This window comes from Stegastes partitus, unplaced genomic scaffold, assembly GCF_000690725.1.
Source record: "Stegastes partitus isolate 25-593 unplaced genomic scaffold, Stegastes_partitus-1.0.2 Scaffold1901, whole genome shotgun sequence".
Taxonomy (NCBI): Eukaryota; Metazoa; Chordata; class Actinopteri; family Pomacentridae; genus Stegastes; species Stegastes partitus.
In genome coordinates, this window is record NW_007579632.1 from 187,104 (window position 1) to 211,031 (window position 23,928).

The 23,928-nt window shown below is 41.6% G+C and overlaps 2 protein-coding genes across 3 annotated transcripts; one reads left to right on the forward strand and one right to left on the reverse strand.

Moving 5' to 3' along the window:
• Nucleotides 1–253: 253 nt before the first annotated feature.
• On the reverse strand, nt 254–9,374 carry dcun1d3 (defective in cullin neddylation 1 domain containing 3). 2 transcript variants are annotated; one of them, XM_008302884.1, is made up of 5 exons: nt 9,082–9,374; nt 7,948–8,014; nt 6,947–6,997; nt 6,241–6,785; nt 254–2,380 (listed from the first exon to the last, which is right to left on the reverse strand). In XM_008302884.1, the coding sequence occupies exons 4-5, from the start codon at nt 6,672–6,674 to the stop codon at nt 1,837–1,839; spliced, it is 978 nt and encodes a 325-aa protein (XP_008301106.1). In that variant the 5' UTR covers nt 6,675–6,785; nt 6,947–6,997; nt 7,948–8,014; nt 9,082–9,374; the 3' UTR covers nt 254–1,836. The 2 variants fall into 2 exon arrangements, with proteins under 2 accessions (XP_008301106.1, XP_008301107.1); XM_008302885.1 differs by lacking the exon at nt 6,947–6,997.
• A 482-nt stretch (nt 9,375–9,856) lies between these two features.
• On the forward strand, nt 9,857–13,597 carry lyrm1 (LYR motif containing 1). The gene is made up of 5 exons (XM_008302886.1): nt 9,857–9,950; nt 11,969–12,140; nt 12,223–12,283; nt 13,041–13,072; nt 13,187–13,597. Exons 2-5 carry the CDS (start codon nt 11,982–11,984, stop codon nt 13,298–13,300), a joined length of 366 nt encoding a protein of 121 aa, XP_008301108.1. The 5' UTR covers nt 9,857–9,950; nt 11,969–11,981; the 3' UTR covers nt 13,301–13,597.
• Nucleotides 13,598–23,928: the final 10,331 nt, after the last annotated feature.

A 23,928-nucleotide genomic window follows, 5' to 3' on the forward strand; every position in this document is an offset into this window, starting at 1 on the left:
TGTTGGTTGGTAACCAGGATAGCGCTCCACCAATCAGGAGACCCGCATCCGAGGAAGACACGCCCCTCCCCGCCAGTCCGCTGCCTGCCTCCTGCCTCCCCGCTCCCTCATCCAGCAAACCTCCACAGACACACCGTGGACAATCTGTTCCCTAAACTGTTATATGCCTACTCAAGTGAGGGATTTATGCATGAGGCTGCAAATAAATCCCATTTCCCCAACTAAAAATCACAACGATTTGCATGGTCAAAAATTCAACACTGTTTTTTTTTTATTTATTATAAATCAATACATTTTATATAAAAAAAAAGGACAAAGGGGGTCTGAAATAAAACCATTGTAGATGTAAACCAAACAGATCAGGCTATGGCCACCCTCTTACACTGAACCCCTAATCACAGACTCTTGATTAACCAGCATGTCTAATTAACACTCAGTCACTCATCCCAAAACACCCTAAGGCTATACTTAAGATCAATCTACAGTTTGGAGAAAAGGTTTCAAATGGGGGAAAAAAATAATGATGTGGTTGACATCAATCTCTCTGCAAAGCGTTCCAAAGTAGAGCAAATTAGCATGCCGTTGCTTTTTGTGCAATTCATTACAACCATCACCAGCAGCAGTCAACATTATTTGTGAAGTGCGCACACATTATTTTTTTTTCTTCTCTCTTTTGTATAGCAGTTCAAGGATGTGAAGATTCAAACTCCTGAAGGTAAACAATATAAGCTTCATGTGTCACCCAGTGTAATGGTCCTGAAAGAAATGCAGGTTTAGGCATCTTCTGTCCAGAAATGACCAAAGACCACGCTTTACGCTGATCTGTTGTGATACAGATTTCCTAAAATGAGATCAATGAGGCGGCTGAGAATGAGCCGACATCCTCGTGTTGTACACATTTAACTGCTTCTTGAAAATAGGTGGACGTCAGTATGGTAGATGCTAGAGGTCAAGAAGGGAGCACAGCAGCTGCTTAAACAAGCTAAGCTGCTCACTGCACTAGTAGCACTCAAAAACACTCAACACAGAAGAGAGGGTGGGGCTGTTACCATGGAAACAAACTGGGATTTTTAAGTGGATATTGATGCATACAAATCTAATTGTCATTTGTATTATTATTTTTTTAAATAAAAATGCCCTTGTGACAGAATAGTAATCCGTTACTGTTTGCCACGTAATTGCAGGCCAACAGTTGTGAAGGCAATACAAGTGCAACCAATTCATCTTCACAGCACTGCAAGATAAAAGCATACAATCAAACTACATTAGTCCGATCAAGATAATTTTCACTGACCCTGACCCTTATGGTGAATATCGTGTTTGGTAGTAAGAAATTATTTGTAGATAGGCTACCCAGATTTCCCTTCTTCTTCTTCTTCTTCTTTTTTTATACATATAAACCATTTCTTTTACAAAACATTTCAGCAGTGTTACCAGATCAAAATTCTCTATATGATAATTGTGGGAAAAGGTTATGGCTTTCTGTTGCCCATTTTAAAAACCAAGCTTTTACTGAGCTAACTCTGCGGGGTTACGGTAGGTAGGTGTACATTAAAATGGACCACATGTCCAATTACTAAAAACACATATGGGAGGAGAAGAAAAGTAAAACAATAACTTAAATAGAAGTGCTTAAAACATAACAGTTCTTAGAGCCCTTTCAAAAACCAAAAAAAAAAAAAAAGGTTGCAAAGCAGAAATCCCACCCCAACAGAAAAGGAGAGCCAAATGAACAGCTGTAATGGTAATACTAATATTCATCCAATGATTCACAGATGTACAGTTCACTTATAGGTCATATCCTTCTCTCGCTTACAAATATTTCTTGTTTCCTGGTCAGTGGCCCCCCCACGTCTGTGAGCCGCGGCTTCCCTCTGTTTCAAGTCTATCTGTAGTGGGAGAACACTCTGTCTCAGTACACCTCCCCTCTTCCTCTTTCGCCATCAGTGCCTGTTCCTCCTCTTTTTTCCTGCGCTCCAACTCCCACTCTACGAAGGTGTCAAAGAGGCTGGGCCAGGCCTCGTCCTCGCTGTAGTTGCTCAGGTCGGGCCCGATAGCCTGGGTGAAGTTCAGGAACATGTTCCACGTGTCCCTCGAGATGCCCCGTATACTTGAGGGGTTCTCCGCCAGGAAGTCCAGCCAGTGCTCCAGGATGGAGGGTGTGTCCTGTGTGAAAACCAGACGCCACAGGGCGATGGCGATCTCGCGCTGCAGTGAGCGTTGGCCCTCCTCAGCGTCCAGGCCAAACTGGAAGGTGAAACGGTACAGGTCCTTGAAGTTCTCCTCGCACTGGGCCTCCAACAGCATGCAGGGGAAGCGTGAACAGATACCCTCGAGGCTGTCTGCCTGGATGGCCTTGCAGCCATCGACAAACTCTTTCCTGATGACACAGACAAAACAGGACTGAATGTCACAGCGGCACAATCTCACTCATGATGAGGTCCAGAGAAAATATCAAGACATAAACCTATATGATAAGACAAAGACCATTTACAAACAGTACAATAAAACATTGTGAAGATATCCAGTACAAACAGAGTGACTGTGTAGAAAAACACGACTCGCCCCAAAGAGTTTAAGAAACCCATTGTAAACTTTAATGAAACAACTTCCTCATTTCAACTTAACCAAATGTTATTTTCACGTCAGTGCTGTGGGCTCTGACTCAGGCAGATATACTTTATTTGACCCCTACAACGGTGTAGGCTTTTCAAAGTCTAATGTAATATAAAGAGCTTCAGTAAGCATCAGTTGACAATGAAACATGTTGGTTACCAGAGTGTGGTATTGTCCAAAGCCTCTGGATAGAAAAGTGCTGAGTTAAAAATCAGAGAGGGGGAACAGGGACGAGTGACCCAGCCAGCAGGCATCCCTATTCATCTCTGACAGTAACTGCAGAGCGGGATCCACTTCCTGTGTGCCCCCTACCTGACAGTCGGTAACCGAGCATGTGAGTGTGTATTTGTGTGGCTCTCTTTGTAAGGACTAGTTTGCGTTTTGCACACTGGGAGTGAGGCGCAGTTGGTCGGCCGTCATTTTCTGGCGCACCTTGTAAACATTTGATGAGGGTTGGCTGTATGTGAAGATGCTTAATGACATCACCTACAGGTTTCCTATGCAGCACATTAAAGCTCAGGGTGTAGTCCAACGCCTATACTACTATGACAAAAGCACAAGGACGTGCTACGACATCCTGTTGCAGTATGGTTTGCTGTACGCAAGCCAGAATGCTTTTCTCACCATTCTGACCCACAAATCCTCTCTTACATCACATACATTCGCTCTTACAGACTGTGACATATGAGGACACCACAATATGCATGAAATAGTACATACTTTGTCAGGGCAGCTGATTCTTCCTAACTCCTGGCTGATTTAAAAATAAGCTGAGAGGCAGAGTAGAGCTAAGGTGAGCCATGTAAAATGTTTTGAGGCCATGAACTGTCCAATGATGGCATCCACCTGTTAATTCAAGTGACTACACCATTAATTATACATACTTTTAAGCCTTATTACATTTAAATAAGTGCACTATATGAAAATTCACCCCCCATACAGTTGTCATGAATGGGACTAAAACAGCTTCAGTAAACATGTTCATTTCTGCTGTAAAGTTGGCCATTTTCACAGGAGATCTACGGGAACTGACTTGCTTTTGGAGGCAGACTTAAGTGGCCTTTCAAGGAACTGTTTTTGCCACTTCTGCCTTGGCAGATAGCTGCTAACAGTTTTAGGGTTAAAGGTACAACAAGGTTTAGGATAAGGGTTGGGCTTAGATATTACTTAGATAATGGTTGAGGACAGGGTAAAAGCCTAGGGAATGTATTATGGCTGTAGTTACCCTCACAAAGATACAACTGTGTGCGTGTGCGGGCTGTTAACCGTGCTGCTGAAAACTTAAAAGATGGGTGGATGAACCACTGCACAGTTAAAGAGCGAATGGTAAACAGAGCAGGGAGGGGCAGCTGCTGCTATCGTACAAAGTACACAGCAGTATGTAATGCTATCGCTCAAATTTGTCTTTGTTTATTGTGTAGTTTGTTTTTCTGTTGGCAAATAAATGACACTACATTACAACACACAGTGAGGCAGAAAGAGTCTGTAACCAGGACTGTGTCGTGTCAATCAGATCGTTAGTGGCAGTAGATGATTTAGGATGTTAACACGTTATCAGTATTGAATTAACAGTGTTATCAACAATAGCAGTGTTTCATAACACCCCTAAGTAGAACCAATTACGACACACAGGCACCTGGAACTGAAAGCTAGCTATGCATTATAGTGATCCTATGCCTTCTCCTAAATGTGACAATTTCCGGCTGTGTTTTCTCTGAATATATTAAAATGCTGAGGCATTTACCCAAACTTTTCTAATCGTGTCCAAGTGATTAAGTCCTTAATTGGATATTGGCAGCGCCGTGCAGAGAAGAGGGCCTGGTCAGAAACAAATAGCGCTACTCTCGGTGACTTGCAGTCGTGTTTATGTGCGGTTCTGATCATGTGGAGATGCGTCAACAGTCTGGCTTTACAACATGTAGGGGGTTGCCCCAACATGAGTCAAAGTTAGTAAAGCCTATCTACTTTAGAGAGGAGTTCATCTGCTTGTCGGTTTACAGTGCGACACAGCATCGGTGTGGAATTTTGTGTCAAAAAGTTTGCCTCTCGTATTATCCAACATTAGAGCTGATCGTTCATCTGTCATTAAAGGCAACTGCTAGCAGAAGATATCATCAAAGCTGGTGGCAGAGAGACAGCAAATGTTGCTCATTTTAAATGTCAACTTATCTCATAACACATCTGACATTAACCTGCATTTTGTTTCACTGTGGCAGATAATACCGCGATTGTAACAGGACACATTTGTCTGCAACATTAAGAGTTCTCCCTCCCTCCATCTTTTTGTCTTGCAGGGCTCACAGCAGTAGCAGCAGGCGCACCACTCATACTGCAAATCTGTCTTAGGAGGGTTTAAGGTGCTCTCAGACAGCAAACTGTTGCTGCCTCTGTTGTTTTCAATGTAAACATGACAGCAGCGGCTTGGAGCCAAAGCGCACGGCTCTGTGTTCGTCCAAAATCGCCGCTACGGCTTGCTGTGCTTCTGTGGCAATCGCTGAAACCTCAGAGTGGGAAACAATACAGGAGGAGATTTCACAGGTACTGAGTCATCTGAATGACATCTCTTCCCCAGGAAACGGAGACAGCTCAGTGAAGAGTGATTGCGCCAGAGCAGCATGAGCCACAAAGTCTGATTATCCGATCTAGGACAGCGTCTGTGATACTACATTCAAAACTTTCTAGATTGGCTAATCATATCATATTACTAGCAATTTCCTCTATTTTAAGCCACAACCCACTCTATTTAGCTGCATGATTAGATTATGCTATGTGGACTGGAGCAGCCTGAGGTGTACGGGCTGGTAAGGATGAGAGGTAGCTGGGAGCCGCCGCCGCCGCCGCAGCGTTACGCCCTGATGCAGTGACGGACTCATCGCTTTAAGTCTTTACTCAGTGCAATGAGAAGTTTGTGCGGCTGGAGTGAACAGGTTACAAAGGTTAGGACATAAATCGGGCTGAGTGTAAGCATTAAACAAACACAAAGATGTGACTGTCCTCATCCAAGAGGAATCCCCTGAAAGTTTGCCACATGAGGTAATATTGTTGACAGCGTGTTACAGCGAAGAGAAGGACTGAAGAGGATTTCTTTAAATAATAAAATGAAGAATATGATTTTTGGTGTTGTTGTTTTTACATCATACATGTTTGGGATTTAAGAGGACATGCCAGTTTATTTTTTTTACATCTTGAACATTACTGGCCAGACTTGACAGTGATGAAGCAGACAGGAGACACAGGGAGAGTAGCAGGTATGACATAAAACAAAAGACTCTTTCGTAGCACGTTAACGCCCTCGTGGTATGCGCCTTAACCACTAAGCCACCAGAGCACCCAGGAAAATGGCAAATATAATACCAGAGCAGATGTGCAATGTTTTATGAATCTAAATTACTCTTTGTGTGTTGAGTGTTGGAAAAGACTTGAAAATGTCCTCCTGTTAGTTAATAAAACCGCTGCTGACAGATGTAAAACTATGTTTTTTTTTCTGATCTGGGAAAGGGATGCATCTGTAATAAAAGAAATATTCAACTAGAGCCAGTTCCTGAGCAGTAGTCATGCTAGTTTATCCTGATCAACAAAACACCAGTGAAAACAACACGCCCAATTCTCCAGACTCCACCTTACCTTGTAAACTTGCACATGGTGGCTGCTTGAAACTTCCAGGCGAGAACGAGCACGCGAAACTCTGCTGGGTCCACGCATAGATCATTACAAAACCTCTCCATGCCCTCCTCCAAGATGGCATCTTCGTGTTCGTCCTTGTAGCAGCAGAACAGCTCCTCAATGCGCGGCATTGACAGCCCATCTCCGTCCGGACACTCATCCTTGCACGGCCCCGAAGCAGGAATGACGGGCGTCTCCACTGTGACCTCTAAGGCTTTGGTGCCATTTGACAGCTCGCTGGTGGCTTTGCTACACGGGGCGCTCGGCTCTTCTTTGTGGCCCCCACCACCAGCACTGCCGCCTTTCTTGTGGGACTTGGAACCGCTCTCCTTGTCTCCACTCTTGCTGCCGAGGGAGGACGTCGGATTCTTACACTTGGTGACACACTGGCCCATGTCTTCCTCCCTGGTCCCTCGTCTGTCTTTCCCCCTCGCCTTCAGTCCCCGTCCGAACCGCCTAGACGCCTCTGCTCTGGCCTGGCGAGACGTCTCAACATACCCTCAAGCCTGAGGTGAAGAACAAATAAAACACAGTTAACGATCACGCAGTGTAGCTCCACAGCGATTCCGTCTTGCTCACAATAAAAAGGTGAAAGTTGCAGACATTAGTGGAATCAAACTCAAAACACAGGGATTTTTGGACACTGACGGTCAAGAAGCTAAGCTACCTGTGCCAAATCTGCCACGTTCCAGGTCTTCAATTAGCAGACTTAAAAACCCTAAAAGTGACCAGAGAAAACAACAGTCTATATGCATACATACAATGCTTACACAATACACAAAAAAACACCCCTGGTAACCACAGACACCCACTCAGGTAAAACTGCTTTTGTGTTGAGACAGAAGATTCGTATGACATTAACAGGACTTCTGTTGAACCCTTTTACCACCAAAGTTTCAGCCACAGGAAATGAGAACACATTTTTTATAAGTTAACCTCATCACAACCTTCCCTGTTGTTTGTTTTATGCTAATGATCTGTACTGTCTCCATACAAACGGCTCGTGTGCAATTACGCGAGTTTATCGAGAAGTGAAAACAGAATTTGACAGAGGAAGTTTACGATCAAACATTACTACGCACCAGCACTAATGGCAGCAGATGAAAAAAACGCAAACACAAAAATGATGAGCGTATGACAATGACGTTACTATGGTTGTCCATTAAAACTGCAATATATCTTCTATGACATTTACAGCAACCTTTTTTTTTTTAATCACATGGACTATATGTATCCCAATTCTTAATATTTACAACACTTGGCAGCATAAAATATACATACGAAAGCCTCCTCAGATTAGAAATTAAGATTAAAAAAAGCTATGACAAGCTTTTGAAAGGCTTTTAAAGCTGCTCATGTGCATGGGAAAGATTAGGGGAAGTTGTGCTATGTCTGAAAAGTTAATTTACAAATCTTCCTAATGAACACTACAGGGGTAACTAAGATTGTGACTGGCTAGTAAAAATATAACAATAAAAATTGATGACTAAACAAGATGTGTAAACAATGCATTCTCTGTTTGGATCTACCCGTTTACTCAGCATCGCCTGGTTTTATGTGTACATGTTCCTGCAGTTAACTTTCCTGCTGTCACATCTTCACACACACACAGATGTATGAGATGATCGTGCATCCAATAACACAGTAGCTGATTAGGATGTTACTTACAGACAGTCCTTCAGATGGCATTGTCTTTCTATTCTGCTCCATCACTGTGACCTTGACATCCGCAATGCTGAAAAGACACATTATCTTGTCATCATAAGCAGAAAGTGATAGCTCATCATCCCCAAACCTGCAGGACCTATTTTTGTCAACATGCTATGAATATGTAATTTGAGCACAACGAAACAGTTTGCCTCATTGCAGAATTAGTCAATAACTGATTTATAATAACTACAAAGAAGACAGTTCACTTAAAATATGTAGTGCACCAGCAGGGCTTTCACAGCTCTTGCTCTAGGACTTCATTTATATCGTCAGGTGAGGGCAGACTCGCTTTGTCCTGCTTCGGCTCTATTGTAAAAAACCCACAACTTCTGGTTTCGGCTCAAAACAACTTCGACTTATTTCTGCGATCGCCGATTGTGTCGAGCCATGATCCTTAGTAAGGACAATACATGTTGAGCAAATCGAGTGCACTGATCATCAGTGGACATGTATGGGCAAATCTCTCACAGGTCTATTCAGGCCAACTTCACTAACATGAGATGGACGTCTGAAGGCCTATTTATTACATTCAAATTGTAGCTAAACATCATCCACAATAAGCTAGCACGACAGTTTAGCAAACACTAAGTAATCTAGTAACCAATCCATTAGATTAACCAGCCTGTTAGCTGCTCCTACAACTGTCCCAGATAAAGTTAAGCTACACTACGAACACTGTTGTCAATGGACACCTTCAGCTAAGTCTGATAACGGACCTCTACTAACATCAGCACTATTTTAACAAGTTGTGTCTGTCGCGAAGTGTCGAGCACAAACAGGATCAAGTGAGCTTAACAGCACATGTACAACACTCCCAAAATGTCATGTAAACAGAGTGCTGATTATCATTTACACCTGGCTATTTAAACGATTACACGCTACTTTAAATGGTGCTTGTTGTTAAAGTGTTGTGGTCCCACAACACATCACCGTCACCGGGCCATTTAACATCCGAACTGGCTGGCCCGGGCGACGTCGCCATAGCTAGCTAGCATCAGCTCGGTTAACTAAAAGTTAGCTATCGGCTATGCTAGGTCTTTTTCGACTAAGACATCGAGAAACACCACCAGTGCTCCTCGTAAAGAAACTTACCTCTTTGGAAAATTCTCTTGTGTGGAATGTGGATGTACATCACTTCGGGAATGCCAGTACAAATTAAATAGTTAAATAAGTTGGCCGAAATACCATATACGACCAGAAACGAACTGAGGCAAACTCGTCGCGTTAACTCAGATTGCTAGCTAACTAGCTGGCAGCTGACGAAAAAAAAAAAAAAAGAAAAAAAAAACTTCCACATCAATGTCGAATTCTGTTCCGCCTTCAGAAAAAAAACAAGTTAACAGCTAGCAACCTGGGCCATCTTTTGAATCCATTTTCTATTATGTTCGCTCTGTGGAGTGAGTTAAAAGACCATCTCGGACTAAAGCAGCCAATTTCTTTGTGCTTCCCCCTTTTAGTCATTGAGTGTAGCTACATTATGGACATTTTCCTGCATCACTTCCTCCCTGCCTACCAGCGACCAACAGCTGATCTCCATCTGAGCGACGATAAGATACATCTCATAATTTTAACCAACTTAACTCCTTGAAAAAACGACGGACACGTTATTATAAAAACACGAACTAAAGCACTTGTTTTGTTTATGACAGTTTATAAGATCACTGAGAGAATAATATTCAATATTAAAAAATGTGTCGAAACAGCGTTTTAACTCAGGTTAAAAGGCTAAAATCGAACATATAAACAGTGGATTGTAGGTAATTATCTGACACTTTAAATACGTAAGACAGCTGTAACTTCACGTACGACTAAAAGTAGAGACACTCATTTATTTTCCTGTGTTAATTCGTTTCTTCCCGATTAACAGCCAGCTCAGGAGAGACGTCATCACTGTGCGACAGCTGTGCGTCTGCTGCCCTAGCAAGCTGCTGGCAAACTAGCCTCTTCTCCAAACACAGTCGGTAGGTCACGTTTTGTCATAGTAAATAAAAAAATATGAGTCGCGACATCTCAAACGCGAGTTGTTTAAGTGACTGGCACTTATGTCGTTATTATTTTAATCCCCGTTGTCTGCTTGCAGATACAGACTTTGGGCTGTCAAAATGAGGTTCAAGGATAGCTAGCTTAATGTTTACACCTGATGCTAAGCTGCTCTGGGAAAGATTAAGGTGCTCAAATACTGTCATGGCATCGTTTTTATAACCTCTTTTAATCTTAATACATATCAGAACCAACAATTATTACCTTATACTGAGTCATGTAACAGTTACTTAAGGCTGTGTTTGGGGAAAACAGCTCCGTGTTGGTTTTAGTGGCATCTAGCGTTGAATAATGGGAACACTCAGAACTGGACAACGAAGTAAACAGAAACTACCCCAGACTGACAGGGGCCCAAAATGTCCATAGTTCTCTGTATGTGTACAGGATTTGGTAGTTTGATTAACCTCAAATTTATTTGCAATACTGCAGCACTTTAGTGCAACACTAATGAAGTTGTGTCCTATATTACACTGAAAATGTGAAAGCAGCATGTAATATTTGATCAGATTCTTCTGGTTAACACGGGAAGTGAGTATTTATTTACAGCATCTCAACAACAGAATTGAGGTCATGAAACAACTAAGTATGCATGTCTGTGAAAATTCTCAGCCATCCAGGTCATGGTTATTCACATAGATTAATCATAGCAATTGGACTTGCTTGAGTTCCTTGAAGACATTTCACCTCTCATCCAAGAAGCTTCATCAGTTCTGACTGACGAGTTGGGAGATCCAGATGACTCCTTAGGGATATAAGTACCTGGAACTCCCAACTAGTCCGTCAGAACTGATGAAGCCTCTTGGATGAGGTGAAATGTCTTCAAGGAACTCAAGCAAATCCAGTTGCTAAGATTAATCTACGAGAGTAATGAGGCATGCACCACATTGGAAATAATGACGGTCAGCTCAAGAGTGGGGTCATAGACCACAAGTCAGTAACAAGTCACACATCTGTGACGTATAGAGACAATGAGACTGTTGCTGTTGGCTTGTTGATTGTTGTCCCACTCTTCCTGAAGGACTTGACTAAGTTAGTGGACATTTTAGGGCTACAGAATTACTTTGAACACATCCATCCAGAGCATCATGCGAGCAGATTATCTGTCATACCGCGCTGTCTGAAACAATCTCTTAGACGACAAGCAGTAAAGCTGTGGACATTCAAGGCTCTGGCTATGACCCGAACTGACATGTCAACATCCGGCATGTCGACGCTTCCTGTTTTTGCTTGTCTTCAGTCATCTGTGGCGTTATGTCATTTAAATAAAGCTGCATTTTAAGGTGGCCTTTTGTCATCACTGGCCAAAGGTACTGGTCATTTATTTGTACATTGTCCTTTAGAGTCACATGTGACAGGGGTGTGGATGAACTCAGTGTTTGAGAATTTGTCACCAGTTGGACAGCTAATAAACTTTGTGGCACAGCTGTCTAAATGTAACCCTTTCCCTACCAGAACAATAGATGAGATTGTTTACTTTTTCTCCAAGTCAGAAAAATGTGTTAACTAATCCTGTTGCCCCGCAGCTTTATTGCTCTGTTTTGGTTCATTTATTTCACATGATACATATTAGTAAATCTAAAATTAAATGAGTTTTTTCTCAAATTAAATTTCCACAAACTTCCTGTAACACTTTTTGTATCATTCTAGTTAGAAACTGGTTGGTTTTGTGGTCTCTGGACGAATGCTGCCACATTTAGTTTGCTGTATGTGCTATACTTATTGGAAAGACATCAATAGAATAAAAAAAATGCAAAAGCCTTTTCTAAATAAGCCCACCAGCCATGCATTTCAACTCATCTCATCATCTTTATCGGATTTATGCAGATTTATTAAGCTGAGTGTAGAAGTACGAAACGGATAATTAAAATTGAATTACTAGGGATTGTAATGTCCTTTAATTTCATTTCCTTTATTGTGCCGGCATCTGTTGTTTTCTCAGATTCTGAGCCCTGATGACGGCCTCGACTCGCAGCACAGTGCTGTCGCTGTACAGGCGTGTGATTCGCATCGCCCGAACCTGGCAGGCGCAGAGTGGTGTTACAAGTGACACCGAGACGGAGAGGAAGTACATAGTTCAGGAGGCCCGCACTCTGTTCAGACAGAACCAGCAGGTGTGAAAAACAATACAACACTAGTTATGTAAAAACAGTAGGAAGTCGTAAAACTAATTCATTGTTCTGTTTGTTTTTTTAGCTCACAGATCAAGAATCAATAAAGAAATGTTTAGAAGAATGTGAAGCAAGGATAGAAATAGGTAAGCGTGGAAAGATACTGCAAGGGTTTCTCATCCTGTGCAGGCAACGGGCCACGGTAACGGTTCAAAGTAGCACTATTTTTATGTTTTTGTTCCCATGTTTCCAGCATATCCATGAATTTCAGGGTTCTGATTTTCGTTTAGCCTGAAGTCTTTAATAAGCAGCGTGGTGGTGAGATGGACCAAATTCAACAAAACATCCAACAGGTGCTGACTTGTTAAGTCATGCAGCATGCTCGCACTTCCACTCAGCTCTTTTGAGAATTTGATTGGCTGAGTGATTCTACTGTCAAGTGCTCGTGCAACGTCTCGTAGGCCGGTTTCATTTTTGGTCACTTACAGCAGATGTCGATCCAGCAAGGCTGCTTGACAGTCAACCAGTGTGATGAAGCATCTTTCATGGGGCGACTGAGCAAGTTCAGCTGAAAGTCTCGAGTGTTTCAGCATGAGTAAGCAGAGGAGTAAACACCGATCTGGACGTTATTGACAAAATAATCTTTGGAGACTGCAGAAAAAGCAGAACCATCAGCACAAGCGCTATTGTCATTAGTCAAGGGAAATAAAAGCCTGCTGTGATAACTGGTGCAAATAAGATCAGAAAAGTGCTCCTCTTTTGCATGCTTGATGATTTGTTTTTGATACATTAGAAGACATTAATTCAGCAAATGGAATTTTAGTGATGTTATGTAGCCTTTGATTTTTGTAGCTACTTTTATGGGTTGATATAATATTGATAGGAATATGTTTTTTTTTACAGGTCTACATTATAGGAACCCGTATCCAAGGGCTGTAAGTAATATCCATGTATTATACTGATTCAGTATTCTTCCTGTTTGTTTTTTTAGTGCTGTTGAGAGATTTAATTGTATTACTGTATTTTATTCTCTGAAAATTCTCCCACAGACCTACTTACCACCGCTGGGACTGGCAACACAGAAGGGCAGGAAGCTGCGAGCACAGCAGCGCCTGAGGAAGCAGGCCAAGCCAATTTACTTACAGTCACATGACGAGACCTGATGCTTGATATCCTTGATCCTCGCCAAGAGTTCAAGTTACCAAGGACAGGAAACTAGAGTGCAGTCACAAGCTGATCTTGTGCGCCGAGTTGTTGCGAGCACTCACTGATGCACAGCTCTCATCATTCAGGGAAAAGCCACTTTTCATTGTTATTTTTATTTTATTTTTTTACCATGAGCATGAGTCATAACTGTAGGTGAGGATCCAAAGGTCGAGATCAAGTTGTATATTTTATTTATACCTATGTCTGAATAATGATGATTGTTTGAGTAATAAAGTGTCTTGATGTGAAGAATATCTGAGGATGTGGTTTCATGATAAAATCTACTGACAGAATGACTAATGAAATCAATGTTTTTACTGTAGAACTGATGCTTGGTTGCATATTTGAGGAAAATGTGTTCACGGCTTCTTTAGTCTGAGATATAATCCAAATTTCTGAATGTATATTGAGAAATTAAAGGTTAAACAGAAAGGTGACACGGTTCCTCAACAGTGGTCACGCAGGCAGAAAATAATAGATCCGTTTAGATTTTATTTCCGTGCATGTGACCTATCTGGTTATGCAGAAAATATGAAGCGGTGCAGAGACAACCGAATTAAAAACTCAGGGCTATTTTAGTGCATGATGACGTTCTTCCATTCAAGTACTGAAAATTAAAGAGGAAGGTACAGAGCAGCAGGAAGAGCTTCTACAGTTTGTACATCTCTACAACAAGACATCTACAGAAAACACATGCAGTAACAACATGATGCACCTGCTTGCTTTAAATAGTATAGACGGCACTGAGACACGAATATCACTACAGAGACCACAGAGAAGCTGCTCTGGTGGTTTTGATCAGATCACAGATCTTATCATCAGCAGATGGAGTTTGTCCCAGAATTGTAAACGTGCTTCAAACTGAATTTTCTTTTTTTAAAATTTTTTTTAACAGTCGAGCACATGACGTGACAGATTGTCTGCTCTGAGGAGGCTGCAGAAGGAGAGAGGAGGCGAGATGTTGTACTTACTGTTGCTTTCTGAGAAATATGCTACGCTTACGATTTCACACCGAAACACTTCAACATCTGGTCTAAAAATATGAAGAAAAAAAATAATCTTTATCACTTATTCCATATTAATTGTATGGAATGCAGGCCCAGAATGCTGTGATAGTGTCCAGCATTGCTTGGACATGTATTTCAAATCTTATCACAAAGTAACAGAGAATTTTATGGAATTGCTCTGATATTTCTTTTGTCTAACCCAGCTTTTCCATAACAGTGATACCTGTGTGGTGAAAGAGCAGCTTGGTTTGTACATTGCTTTCAGTTTCATTTAGAAATCCATCCATCCATCCATTATCTATACACCGCTTAATCCTCACTAGGGTCGTGGGGGGCTGGAGTCCATCCCAGCTGACTCAGGGTGAAGACAGGGGACACCCTGGACAGGTCACCAGTCTATCACAGGGCTACACTTAGAGACAGACAACCAAGCACACTCACATTCACACCTACGGACAATTTAGAATCACCAATTAACCTCAACATGTTTTTGGACTGTGTGGGAGGAAGCTGGAGAACCTGGAGAGAACCCACACTGCACGGGGAGAACATGCAAACTCCACGCAGAAAGATCCCGGGTGTCCTCACCGGGACGCAAACCGGGGACCTTCTTACTGCGAGGCAACAGTGCTACCAACTGCTCCACTTTTCAATTCTCCATTTAGAATTATATTCAGATATTCACAACAGTTCTAGTGACCTGTAGGTGGGGTCAGTGGTCCACATTTAGTGTGATGTGTGTTCTAATTTACTGAATATTGACTATTTTTCTAGCACAGACTTGTGACCATTTACTCATATTACTATAATGTAGAAAAACAGTGTAAAATGTTCTGTTCTATTTTAAATGTCTTGTTTTGATTACAGGAAACTGTCTCATATCCACCAATAAACTGCAGTCAGTGATAGCAGTGCTTGTATTACACATATGGACTCACTTATAGCAGTCACAACATTAAAACCACTGACAGGTTAAGTTGATAATGTTGATTATCTCATTACAATGCCCTGATCTGCTGGGAAACCTTGGCTCCTGGTAGATGTTATTTTGACTCATACCACCCACTTACTGCAGACTAAGCACACCCCCTCATGGCGACAGCGCAGCTCGACACCAGTGGCTTCCCCTAACAGGGAAATAAGCCCCACCACACCACAAAAACTGCTCGGGGATGGCTCGAGGAACATGACCAAGAGCCCAAGACATTAACAAAATGCCTCTGAACTCCTTTGATTTCATCCGCAAGCTTGATCCATGGGAGGCCACACTTTGAAATACACTCAGAACCTAAAGGATCCTTGCACTACCAAACACAACAGGACCCTCCAAGAGGTCCTGTGTCCATGACCCAACAGGTCAGAGCTGCCCCAAAAGAGGGCCTTACACAATACTAGACAGGTGGCTTTAATATTGGCGCTGATCAGTTTTGGTGCAACTGTTCCCGCCTGCTCTAAAAGATGTCACTTTAAATTAATATTCCAAGAGAACAAATTCTCTTTGCAAACAGGGGATTAAAAAAAAATTTGCATTTTAATAAGAAAAGTAAACTAGGTGTCCTGGATTTAATTGGTCGTCTAAATTAGTGATCTGAAACAGTTAAAGAGTGCAAGATAAGTGGAAGTTAGGTGTTTTAAACAGCCATGCAGAAATAATTGTCTTCCACTTCAGTAACGTGGTGCATTTCAGTAAGTTGGCTCCAACCCAAAAGTACTTGAAAAGCCCTCTGTAGCGGCTAGATTCTGTTGGGACTAAAGCACATTTTTATGTTCTGCTCCATTTTCCAGCAATAAGTGGAAAATCAAAAATGTGGATCAGCAAATATGACCTGCGATGATGTCAGCGGGGCGCACGTTCAAAGTTCGGCTGTATATCACCGAGCTGTAGCACCACAGAACTCTCAGATCATTTTAATTTCACTCTCTGGACGGAGTCACCTTGACGAGCAACGCCTCTCCTCTTCTAGGACGCTTTGAGGTCATTTTCTTTGTCCTCCAGCGCCACATTAACCTGCATGCAGCCACATGATGGAGCCCAGTGAACACCAAATTAAGGGAAGTGCTCGTGTGCTGTTGGAAGAGGTCAGTCCGGTGGACGACACACGAGGATACAACCTCAGGCGTCCGGGCTGTGGCGTCTTCGGGAGTCCTGGTCGAATTGAATGGCCTTGGTTTAAACATGGAAGCAACCTGTCCTACATAGACGGTATTCTGTCCTCGCACCGCTGGGGACAGACAGAAAGAGCGGATATATGTTTCAGTCACAGATCTACATGACTGCTACAGGACCTAGTGAGTGACGCACACAGAAAATAAGGTTTGTAAAGGAATCCTCAAGGGAGACTGTCTGTAAAGTAATCTCCTGAATGACGAGGGGTCAGACGAGGAGACGGTGGGAAGGTGAGCCTGTAACGACACCAGAATTAGCCAAAGAATGGGTTCTACAAAAAGTAAACCTATAAATGAGGGCAGATAGTCATCATTCACTCTGGCATTGGCTCTGGATTTATCCTGATGAGCTGTGATTGTGGTTGATACTCAACTCTTTAAAACAATAGAAGCCAGTTAAAGCGAAACCGTCTTTTAATCAAAAAGGATGGGATTTTGTATTGGTCTCTGTGAAATTTTAGACTGATGTGCCAAAACCTGCCGGCATTTATTATTTTTAATATTTTTAATTACTCATCAACTCAGTGTCAGCATGTTATTGTTGCACATTGAAATCTGAGTCTATGTTCGGATGCCAATATCTGTTCAGGTTCTGCTTCATCACAGCCAAAAACAGCATTCTTTTATTTTATATGACCAAGTATGTCTTATTAAAAAGTATATATGTTTTGTTTTGTATTATTGTGATGCAGAACCACACATGGCTCAAAAAATATCACTATTTGACTTCTGCATTATCAGTTGTTTTGGTAGCGTGTGCTCAAAGATGGGACTTTTCTTGACGGCTTGATTTTTCTTTCTTTATATTTCCACTCACCTATAATCTGAGATTATTTAATCTGCTTGTATAATACTGCATTTCATTATATATTTATTATTACATTCATGTTCTTAATCAATGGTGCGATAGGAAATACCAGTGACAATTTCAGACCTGGATCTTTAACTGTTGTTGAGCTATTGTTGTTGAAACACAGCCTCAAATTTCAATGTGTGGAGGAAAAAAAACAAAAAAAACCCTCAAAACTGAAGATGGGTCAGCGGGCAATTCTGAAAGTATTTGACAGCAGCTAAAGTTTCACAAATATCTTTATAAATATCCATATTATATGTTACCAAAAAAGGGCAAATCAAAAATGGTTGAGCTGAAATCTTTCTAAGGTGATTTGAGATGGAACGACCACGTTGGAAACCTTCAGAAGTGTTGCACAGGACCAGTCAAATGTAAGAGGACACATCAGGCAAAATACGATTTAAATTTTTAGAAAATGCTGCAACCAATCGCTATTGCAACTCTTTATCCACCAGGGGTCACACCACACTTAGTGCTGAAGCCTGGTGTAGTTCAGAGAGTTCACGCCTCACAACCGTGACTGAACTTTAGCAGTGGGAGTGAACCGCAGCCGTGACTACGCATTTAAGGTCTGTTGTTCTGTATGACACCAACTGGATGCTCAGAGGGGGGAAAAACACTTACTGGAAATGACCACACACAAAAAACACTAATAAATCACAAATGCAACTTTTAACATAAACTGAACTACAAATGTTTCTCTGCTGAACATTATGCAGTGTCTCACTTGATCCTCTGTGGACTCAGCGTAGTCATTTACCACTCCATACTTGTGAGGCACAGTGAATAGGTTTGGTTAAAGTGTGGGGCCGCTGCTACTCCCTCTGTTCTCTCTGTTCTTTCTGTTCTCTCTCTGGAGACCATATTACCTCAGTGATAAATGACTGTCCTCACTGTAATTGACCACTGATGGGAGACCAGTGGCGGCAGCAGACTGTTTTAACATTAATAGTAACAGTGGGTACTCGCTCTGTGCGTGCATATATAGCATTCATGGTCAGAGATGACCCCTTTCTTTTTCGGAATCACTCTTGCTGGGATTTCATTCATTTAAGCAATTCATTGCATACATCTGAACTGATGACAGCACAGGTGTTCCTTCTCTCAGTGAACTAAATATCAGTAAGAAACAGTCCTCACATGCACATCTCTTATCTGGTCAAACTAAAATAAAACCCATTTGAGCAGCCTTTGTAAAGATTAGATTGTAATATTTTGTATCTGATCTACTGCTGATGCAGTAAAAACACAAAACCTGATTTAAATCCACTGGAAGCACTTTATTGTTATGTTGAAAACAATGGTGGCATATTAACAGGTTGACTTTAGTATGAGGGTAAAGATAAAGATGAACTTTATTGATCCTCCTAGCACTGCTGTGTTCTTATGCTAGCATCTTCACATAAAACACTGTGTTTGACATATATCAACTAAATGTTCTCAAAGAATATTTCTAGTCCAACTGTTGGACCCCATAAAACTAAGTGTGTTGCAGTATGATGACCAGAAATGTTTTGCTTTTTTTTCAATGTCATCCAATTCTGTGGCAAATTTTACATGAAAAAATATGTTTAAAGGTGCAATATGCAAAATCTTTAGGTAGTGAGCAGACCCAGTCGGTCCCCCGGTTTGCTCCAGTCCAAAAGACTGTGGAAACAGACACACATGGAAGGGAACAGAGACAAGTGTGACGATGGGTGAAGTGAAGATAAATTTAACATTTCAACCTTTTGTTTTTTCTTTTTTGTTTTTTTCTCAATGCTAGCCTACACCACCTACTCATGTACACAAACTTTCTGGTTATAGATGCAAGTAAAGGGAGGTGGGAGGTGTGGCCAACGTGTCTGCTTGTTTTCATTCTGAGATGCTGGTGCTTGAGCTTAATCCAATAATTTTGAATGTTGCACAAAGAAACTTTAAAGACAAGACATTCAGTTTTAATGAAGCAAGTTCAAAACTGAATAAGGATAATTATTAAATATGCATATGTAAAAATATGTCAGTTACAACATGCTCTAACTGCACTCTAACCTTAAGGCATCGGTCCTTTTGTTTTGGACAGAACACACACTTTACACATTTCATATATGTCACAATTTCTTGATAAAAAATTGTGAAAAGACTAAATAGTCAGAATATTCAAAACTTTCAGATTCATTTTACAATCCGGTCATTTTTGGGGGGATTTCTCTCACCTCTTAAACTCTGTGTTCAATCTTCAGTGTATTGTTGCTCCTTATTCTTGCAGTGAGCTAATTTCCCCACAGGGATTCTTAAAGTTTCATATAGTTTGTTTTAAGTTTTATTTATGCTGGTGAGAACACAAGTTTTCCCTCAGGGGCATATTTACTTCTTTCCGAAACTAAAAAGTTTTTTAAGCCAATCAATAAACATTATCCCAAAGGGTAGAAAGTGTATACAGTTTGTTTAAACTTGTTGAATTTCTATCTGTTGCCAGTTACATCTTTAAAGTTATTTTTAGTTATCGTTTGACGACAGAGCTGCTTTCTAAACTTAACTAAACCACAAAGCAAGTAAATAACAATGCTTGCCTTAAGCAAATCAGTTTCGAGATTTTGATGTTTTTGAAAATTCTGAGTTTAAAAGTAAGAATTTGTACAGTTTCGCCGAAACATTACAACCAACAATTCCCTGTCTGTAAGCAAACTCCAAAATAAAAGTCTCAAAGCAGTTGTATGACCCATTTTTGCTGTGATGTCACACGCTAAAAACTGGATCATAGAAAAAAAATTGTGGTTCTTTTTAAAGATTGTCTGGTGTAAATATAGATATTTAGAGATTCACCTGAGAGCAGTGTCATTATGGATATGATAAATAAGCTTCAGCACAAGAAGAATACAACAGCTCCAGAAAGAGGAGAGTGATCCATCATACAGCCCCTTTAAGCCCTTCACTCGCTGTGCATTATTTAGGGGTTTCAGAGAGACCCTGGGGGAAATATGGTGGAAGAAACAGCGGGAGCAGGGGTAAAGAAAAAAAAAAAAAAAAAAGGAAAGGGATAGGGTAAAGAATAATGCAGGAGTTGGACATCTAACGTTGTACTTAAAGAGCTACGATAAGGTAATTAGATGCTTGTAAATGGGGAAATCCATCTCCTCGTCTTACCTGGTCAACCTGCCCTAATGCTTTGATGCAGATCGCATTATCAGCTGTCCGGACAACACTTGAACCGTCATTAAATAAATATCAAGCTTGTTTTCGCTTTACAATGCAGTCAAAACACGCGAGATAAGGCAAATAATAGTGGCACTATAATGGAAGGTCATCTCCAATGAGGTTTATAACAGACTCCACTCATCCTGACACAGTCTATCACTGAGGGCAATTAAATTTAATTAAACTCTTTGCCATATAACGCTTCAGCATTTGATCCTCTACTGCAGCTCTGGCCTTTATCTGTTTTTATGCTTTTTTATATTTAAAAAAAAAAAGCACAATCTCTGAAGCACATTTAATTTGGACAAATGTTAGTTCTTGATTAGTTAAGTGCTCCAGTGATTCAGTTATGGGAAATCATCCTCATCAGAATACATAAAGGCAGTGAGCTTGTGCTGTTTTTTTTGTTTTCCTTCTTTATATACTTCCTTTATGTGCACGAGGCACAGTTATTCATCTCTGGTCCATTAGACCCACAACTTATCACAGCATATCAAAATGATATACTTTAACATGTGATCCATTAGAGTCGTAGAGCAGCAACATGGAAAAAAAGGGTTTCTATAGCTCATCTTTCAACTTTTTCAATGAAGACTAATTGTAAAGCTGCAAAACAACAACATATATCGGACAGTGGCGTTATTTATTTAATGAGTTATATTTAGAGTGACACAATATGAAAGAATGAGATGTTCTTTTATGACTAAGTGCTTAATAACGCTTTCATGTTGCCACAGACGTTTGTCTCATCTCCAGCTCTCCCGCTCACTGCCGTCCCACTCACTCTTTGTCTTTCTCTTGGCTTTTGTTTGGACTATACGTTTCACATTGTCTCAGCTCACGGAGCATCTACTCGGCGATCAGGGGAGGAGGACCGAGGTGTGTGTGTGTGGGTTGACTGGAGTAGTGCGGCGAGTATCGCTGAATGCCTGCAGTATGGAGAGCGCAGACGAGTGCTGATGCATGCTTGGTTGGGCTCCGTCTACTGGGACGCTGCACGGAAAGTGTGTGAGAGGTGTGCAAGAGTGCCAGAAGGTCAAGGTGAGGTCAGGAGTGACTGGATGATGATGATTAACTGACGATGAAGAAGACTGCAAATGCAAGGCATGAAACTATATTTCTAAAGGTAAACTAGTAAACTCCTCACATCGCGTGGCAGAACATCTACACCTGAATGAGTCCATGCAGTGCACCGAGGACCACTCTTTCTCTTTGTTGAGAGTCATTACTGCGTCCACGGCTTCAATACAGAGAGCAGAGCGAGCACAAACCTGAGAGTGCTTTATATTATTGCCACCCAGAGTCATGTGCCCACTAATGTCAGCCGGTGTTCTGTAGAGGTGTTTAACAATGACTGGATGTGCTGAGGTCCAACTCTAGTGTTGGGTCACAGGGTGACTGTTCCTGAGTAACTTGAAGAAGCCATCAAATATTTAGCTGGCCTCCTTTTCATGATCATGGTATGTAAACAAACATATTATCTGTGTGATTGACATACAATCTTTCATCCTGGCACGGCAGTGAAAGCCTAGACAGCTCTTTAGTGTAAAAGGAAAAGAGGGTCACAGAGGAGGATTAATTATCAAATTAATTTCCGCAAGATTTGATCAGACTATCGGGAATATCACACTTCTGCGGGCGCACTGAAGAACACAGTTTGGGTATTGTAAAGTAAGCAAACTCTTGACTGAGTATAATTAGTTTTGCGAGACAAATGAGAACGTAAAAGACAAATCAGTTTCAGTGCTACGGTTTGTGCTCCACATTCAGCTGTTACAGTTTTTAGGGCGCCTGATCTGTTGAAAAATGCACCCTCATGTTGCATCGTCTGCTCCATTATTTAATCCTGCCTCACTCGTTCATGTTACGTTACACATAGGGACACTTAATGCAGGATAGATGCACCATACCTTGATTAAATTCAATTAAAGTGATCAAACACTATAATTGTATCTTTTAATTGTGGGAGATGCATGAAGGTGGATGGAAAACTCATTAAAGGAGGCAGATGAATAATGGAGGAGGGTGTGTTGGTGTTGTGCTAGCTTAGTTTACATCTTCGCTGGATGGAGCGCCGTTGTGGCTTCTCGGGGGGGGGAGGTGTGTGGGTTCGGGGCAGATGGGGTGGTCAGACACAAAGCAAGGGGGCAGGAGGAGGAGGCTGGCAGGGCAGTGAGCCAGAGTGTCTCAGCACAGTGCAGTGAAAGTGAGGAGACAGCTTCACTGAAAGGCCCAGCCAGCACCGGCCTCATCAGGTAAAAATGGAAAAAAGGTTAGCCAGCCAGACAGCAAGCTGCAGGGATGCAAGGCAACCATGACCACTGGCAGCCATGACAGGAAACACAACCTTTCTCATTGTAGTTGGTGGGAAAAAAAAAAGCGTGGGTGGGAATTGCTTCGTGCAATACGATAGGCTGCCTGATTATGCATGTTTAATGCACTTTTTGATTTTGTTACATACTAACTTGGCTGTACGCGAGTCTGGAAAATTCCTAATGTGTTGAAAAATTATTTCAAAAAATTTGTGGCCACCCTAAAATAAAAATCTGTTTTTCAGTCCTTATTGATAAGTCATCACTGGCTCCTTAAAGGCAAACTCCACCTTCAGGAACAGGATATGTACTTTATGTAGTACAGTGTGTCTATGTGCAGAGCAGCGGGGTGAAAGTGACAAACGAAGCCGACTGCTTGTAGGTGGCTCCAGGTGCTGGGTTTCAGGTGACCAGTGTTGCATGGTCAGTGTGGTAACCAGAGCTGGAATCTCCTTCACAGAATAAAGAGTCCACACTCCATCATAGTTAGTCTGATACGTACAGGACCAGACGTGAAAGGGGGCAACACGGCACAAATGCTGATACATTAAACCAGGTACATAAAAATCTAGACGGCAGCATGCATGCATTCCTAAACGCACACATGCGCACACCAAATTAATGTCAGTCATGCTGGGTGCTACTGCTCCTTTTAACCAGCCGTACCTCCTCCTCCAAGGTGTCAGGCAGCATCTGGAAGTGAAAATTAATAATCACAGATCCTAAAGTGTGAACTTCTGCACATCCTTTGCATGTGCCTTGTTACGAGGGACAAGGCACTGATGTGCTCCTCTAAATTTAGAATGTATCTAATTGCTGTTGGTAAATCATCTGTCACATTTGTACCGAGTAAAATCTGAGTGGAGATTGTAGCGGGGTTGATAGATGGCAAAAGATTCATTCGTAGCTCAAAACATAAAATTATTTCAGAGGAGTGTGGAGAAATATTGCAGAGGACAACATCATTTGCCGTTACATTCTTAAAGACTTTTCTTTTCGTCATTAACAATAAATTTAACTGGATCCAAGTGCGGGGGACGCATTAGTCATTCTACTTGACAGAAGCATAT

Bases quoted from the DNA above. Each gene is read 5' to 3' on its own strand.
- dcun1d3 (XM_008302885.1), bottom strand. From the start codon at position 6,674: ATGGGCCAGTGTGTCACCAAGTGTAAGAATCCGACGTCCTCCCTCGGC. The intron at 2,381-6,240 runs GTAAGGTGGAGT...CTGTGTCATCAG, and splicing joins ACCATGTGCAAGTTTACAAG to GAAAGAGTTTGTCGATGGCT.
- lyrm1 (XM_008302886.1), top strand. From the start codon at position 11,982: ATGACGGCCTCGACTCGCAGCACAGTGCTGTCGCTGTACAGGCGTGTG. The intron at 12,141-12,222 runs GTGTGAAAAACA...TTGTTTTTTTAG, and splicing joins TGTTCAGACAGAACCAGCAG to CTCACAGATCAAGAATCAAT. The intron at 13,073-13,186 runs GTAAGTAATATC...ATTCTCCCACAG, and splicing joins GGAACCCGTATCCAAGGGCT to ACCTACTTACCACCGCTGGG.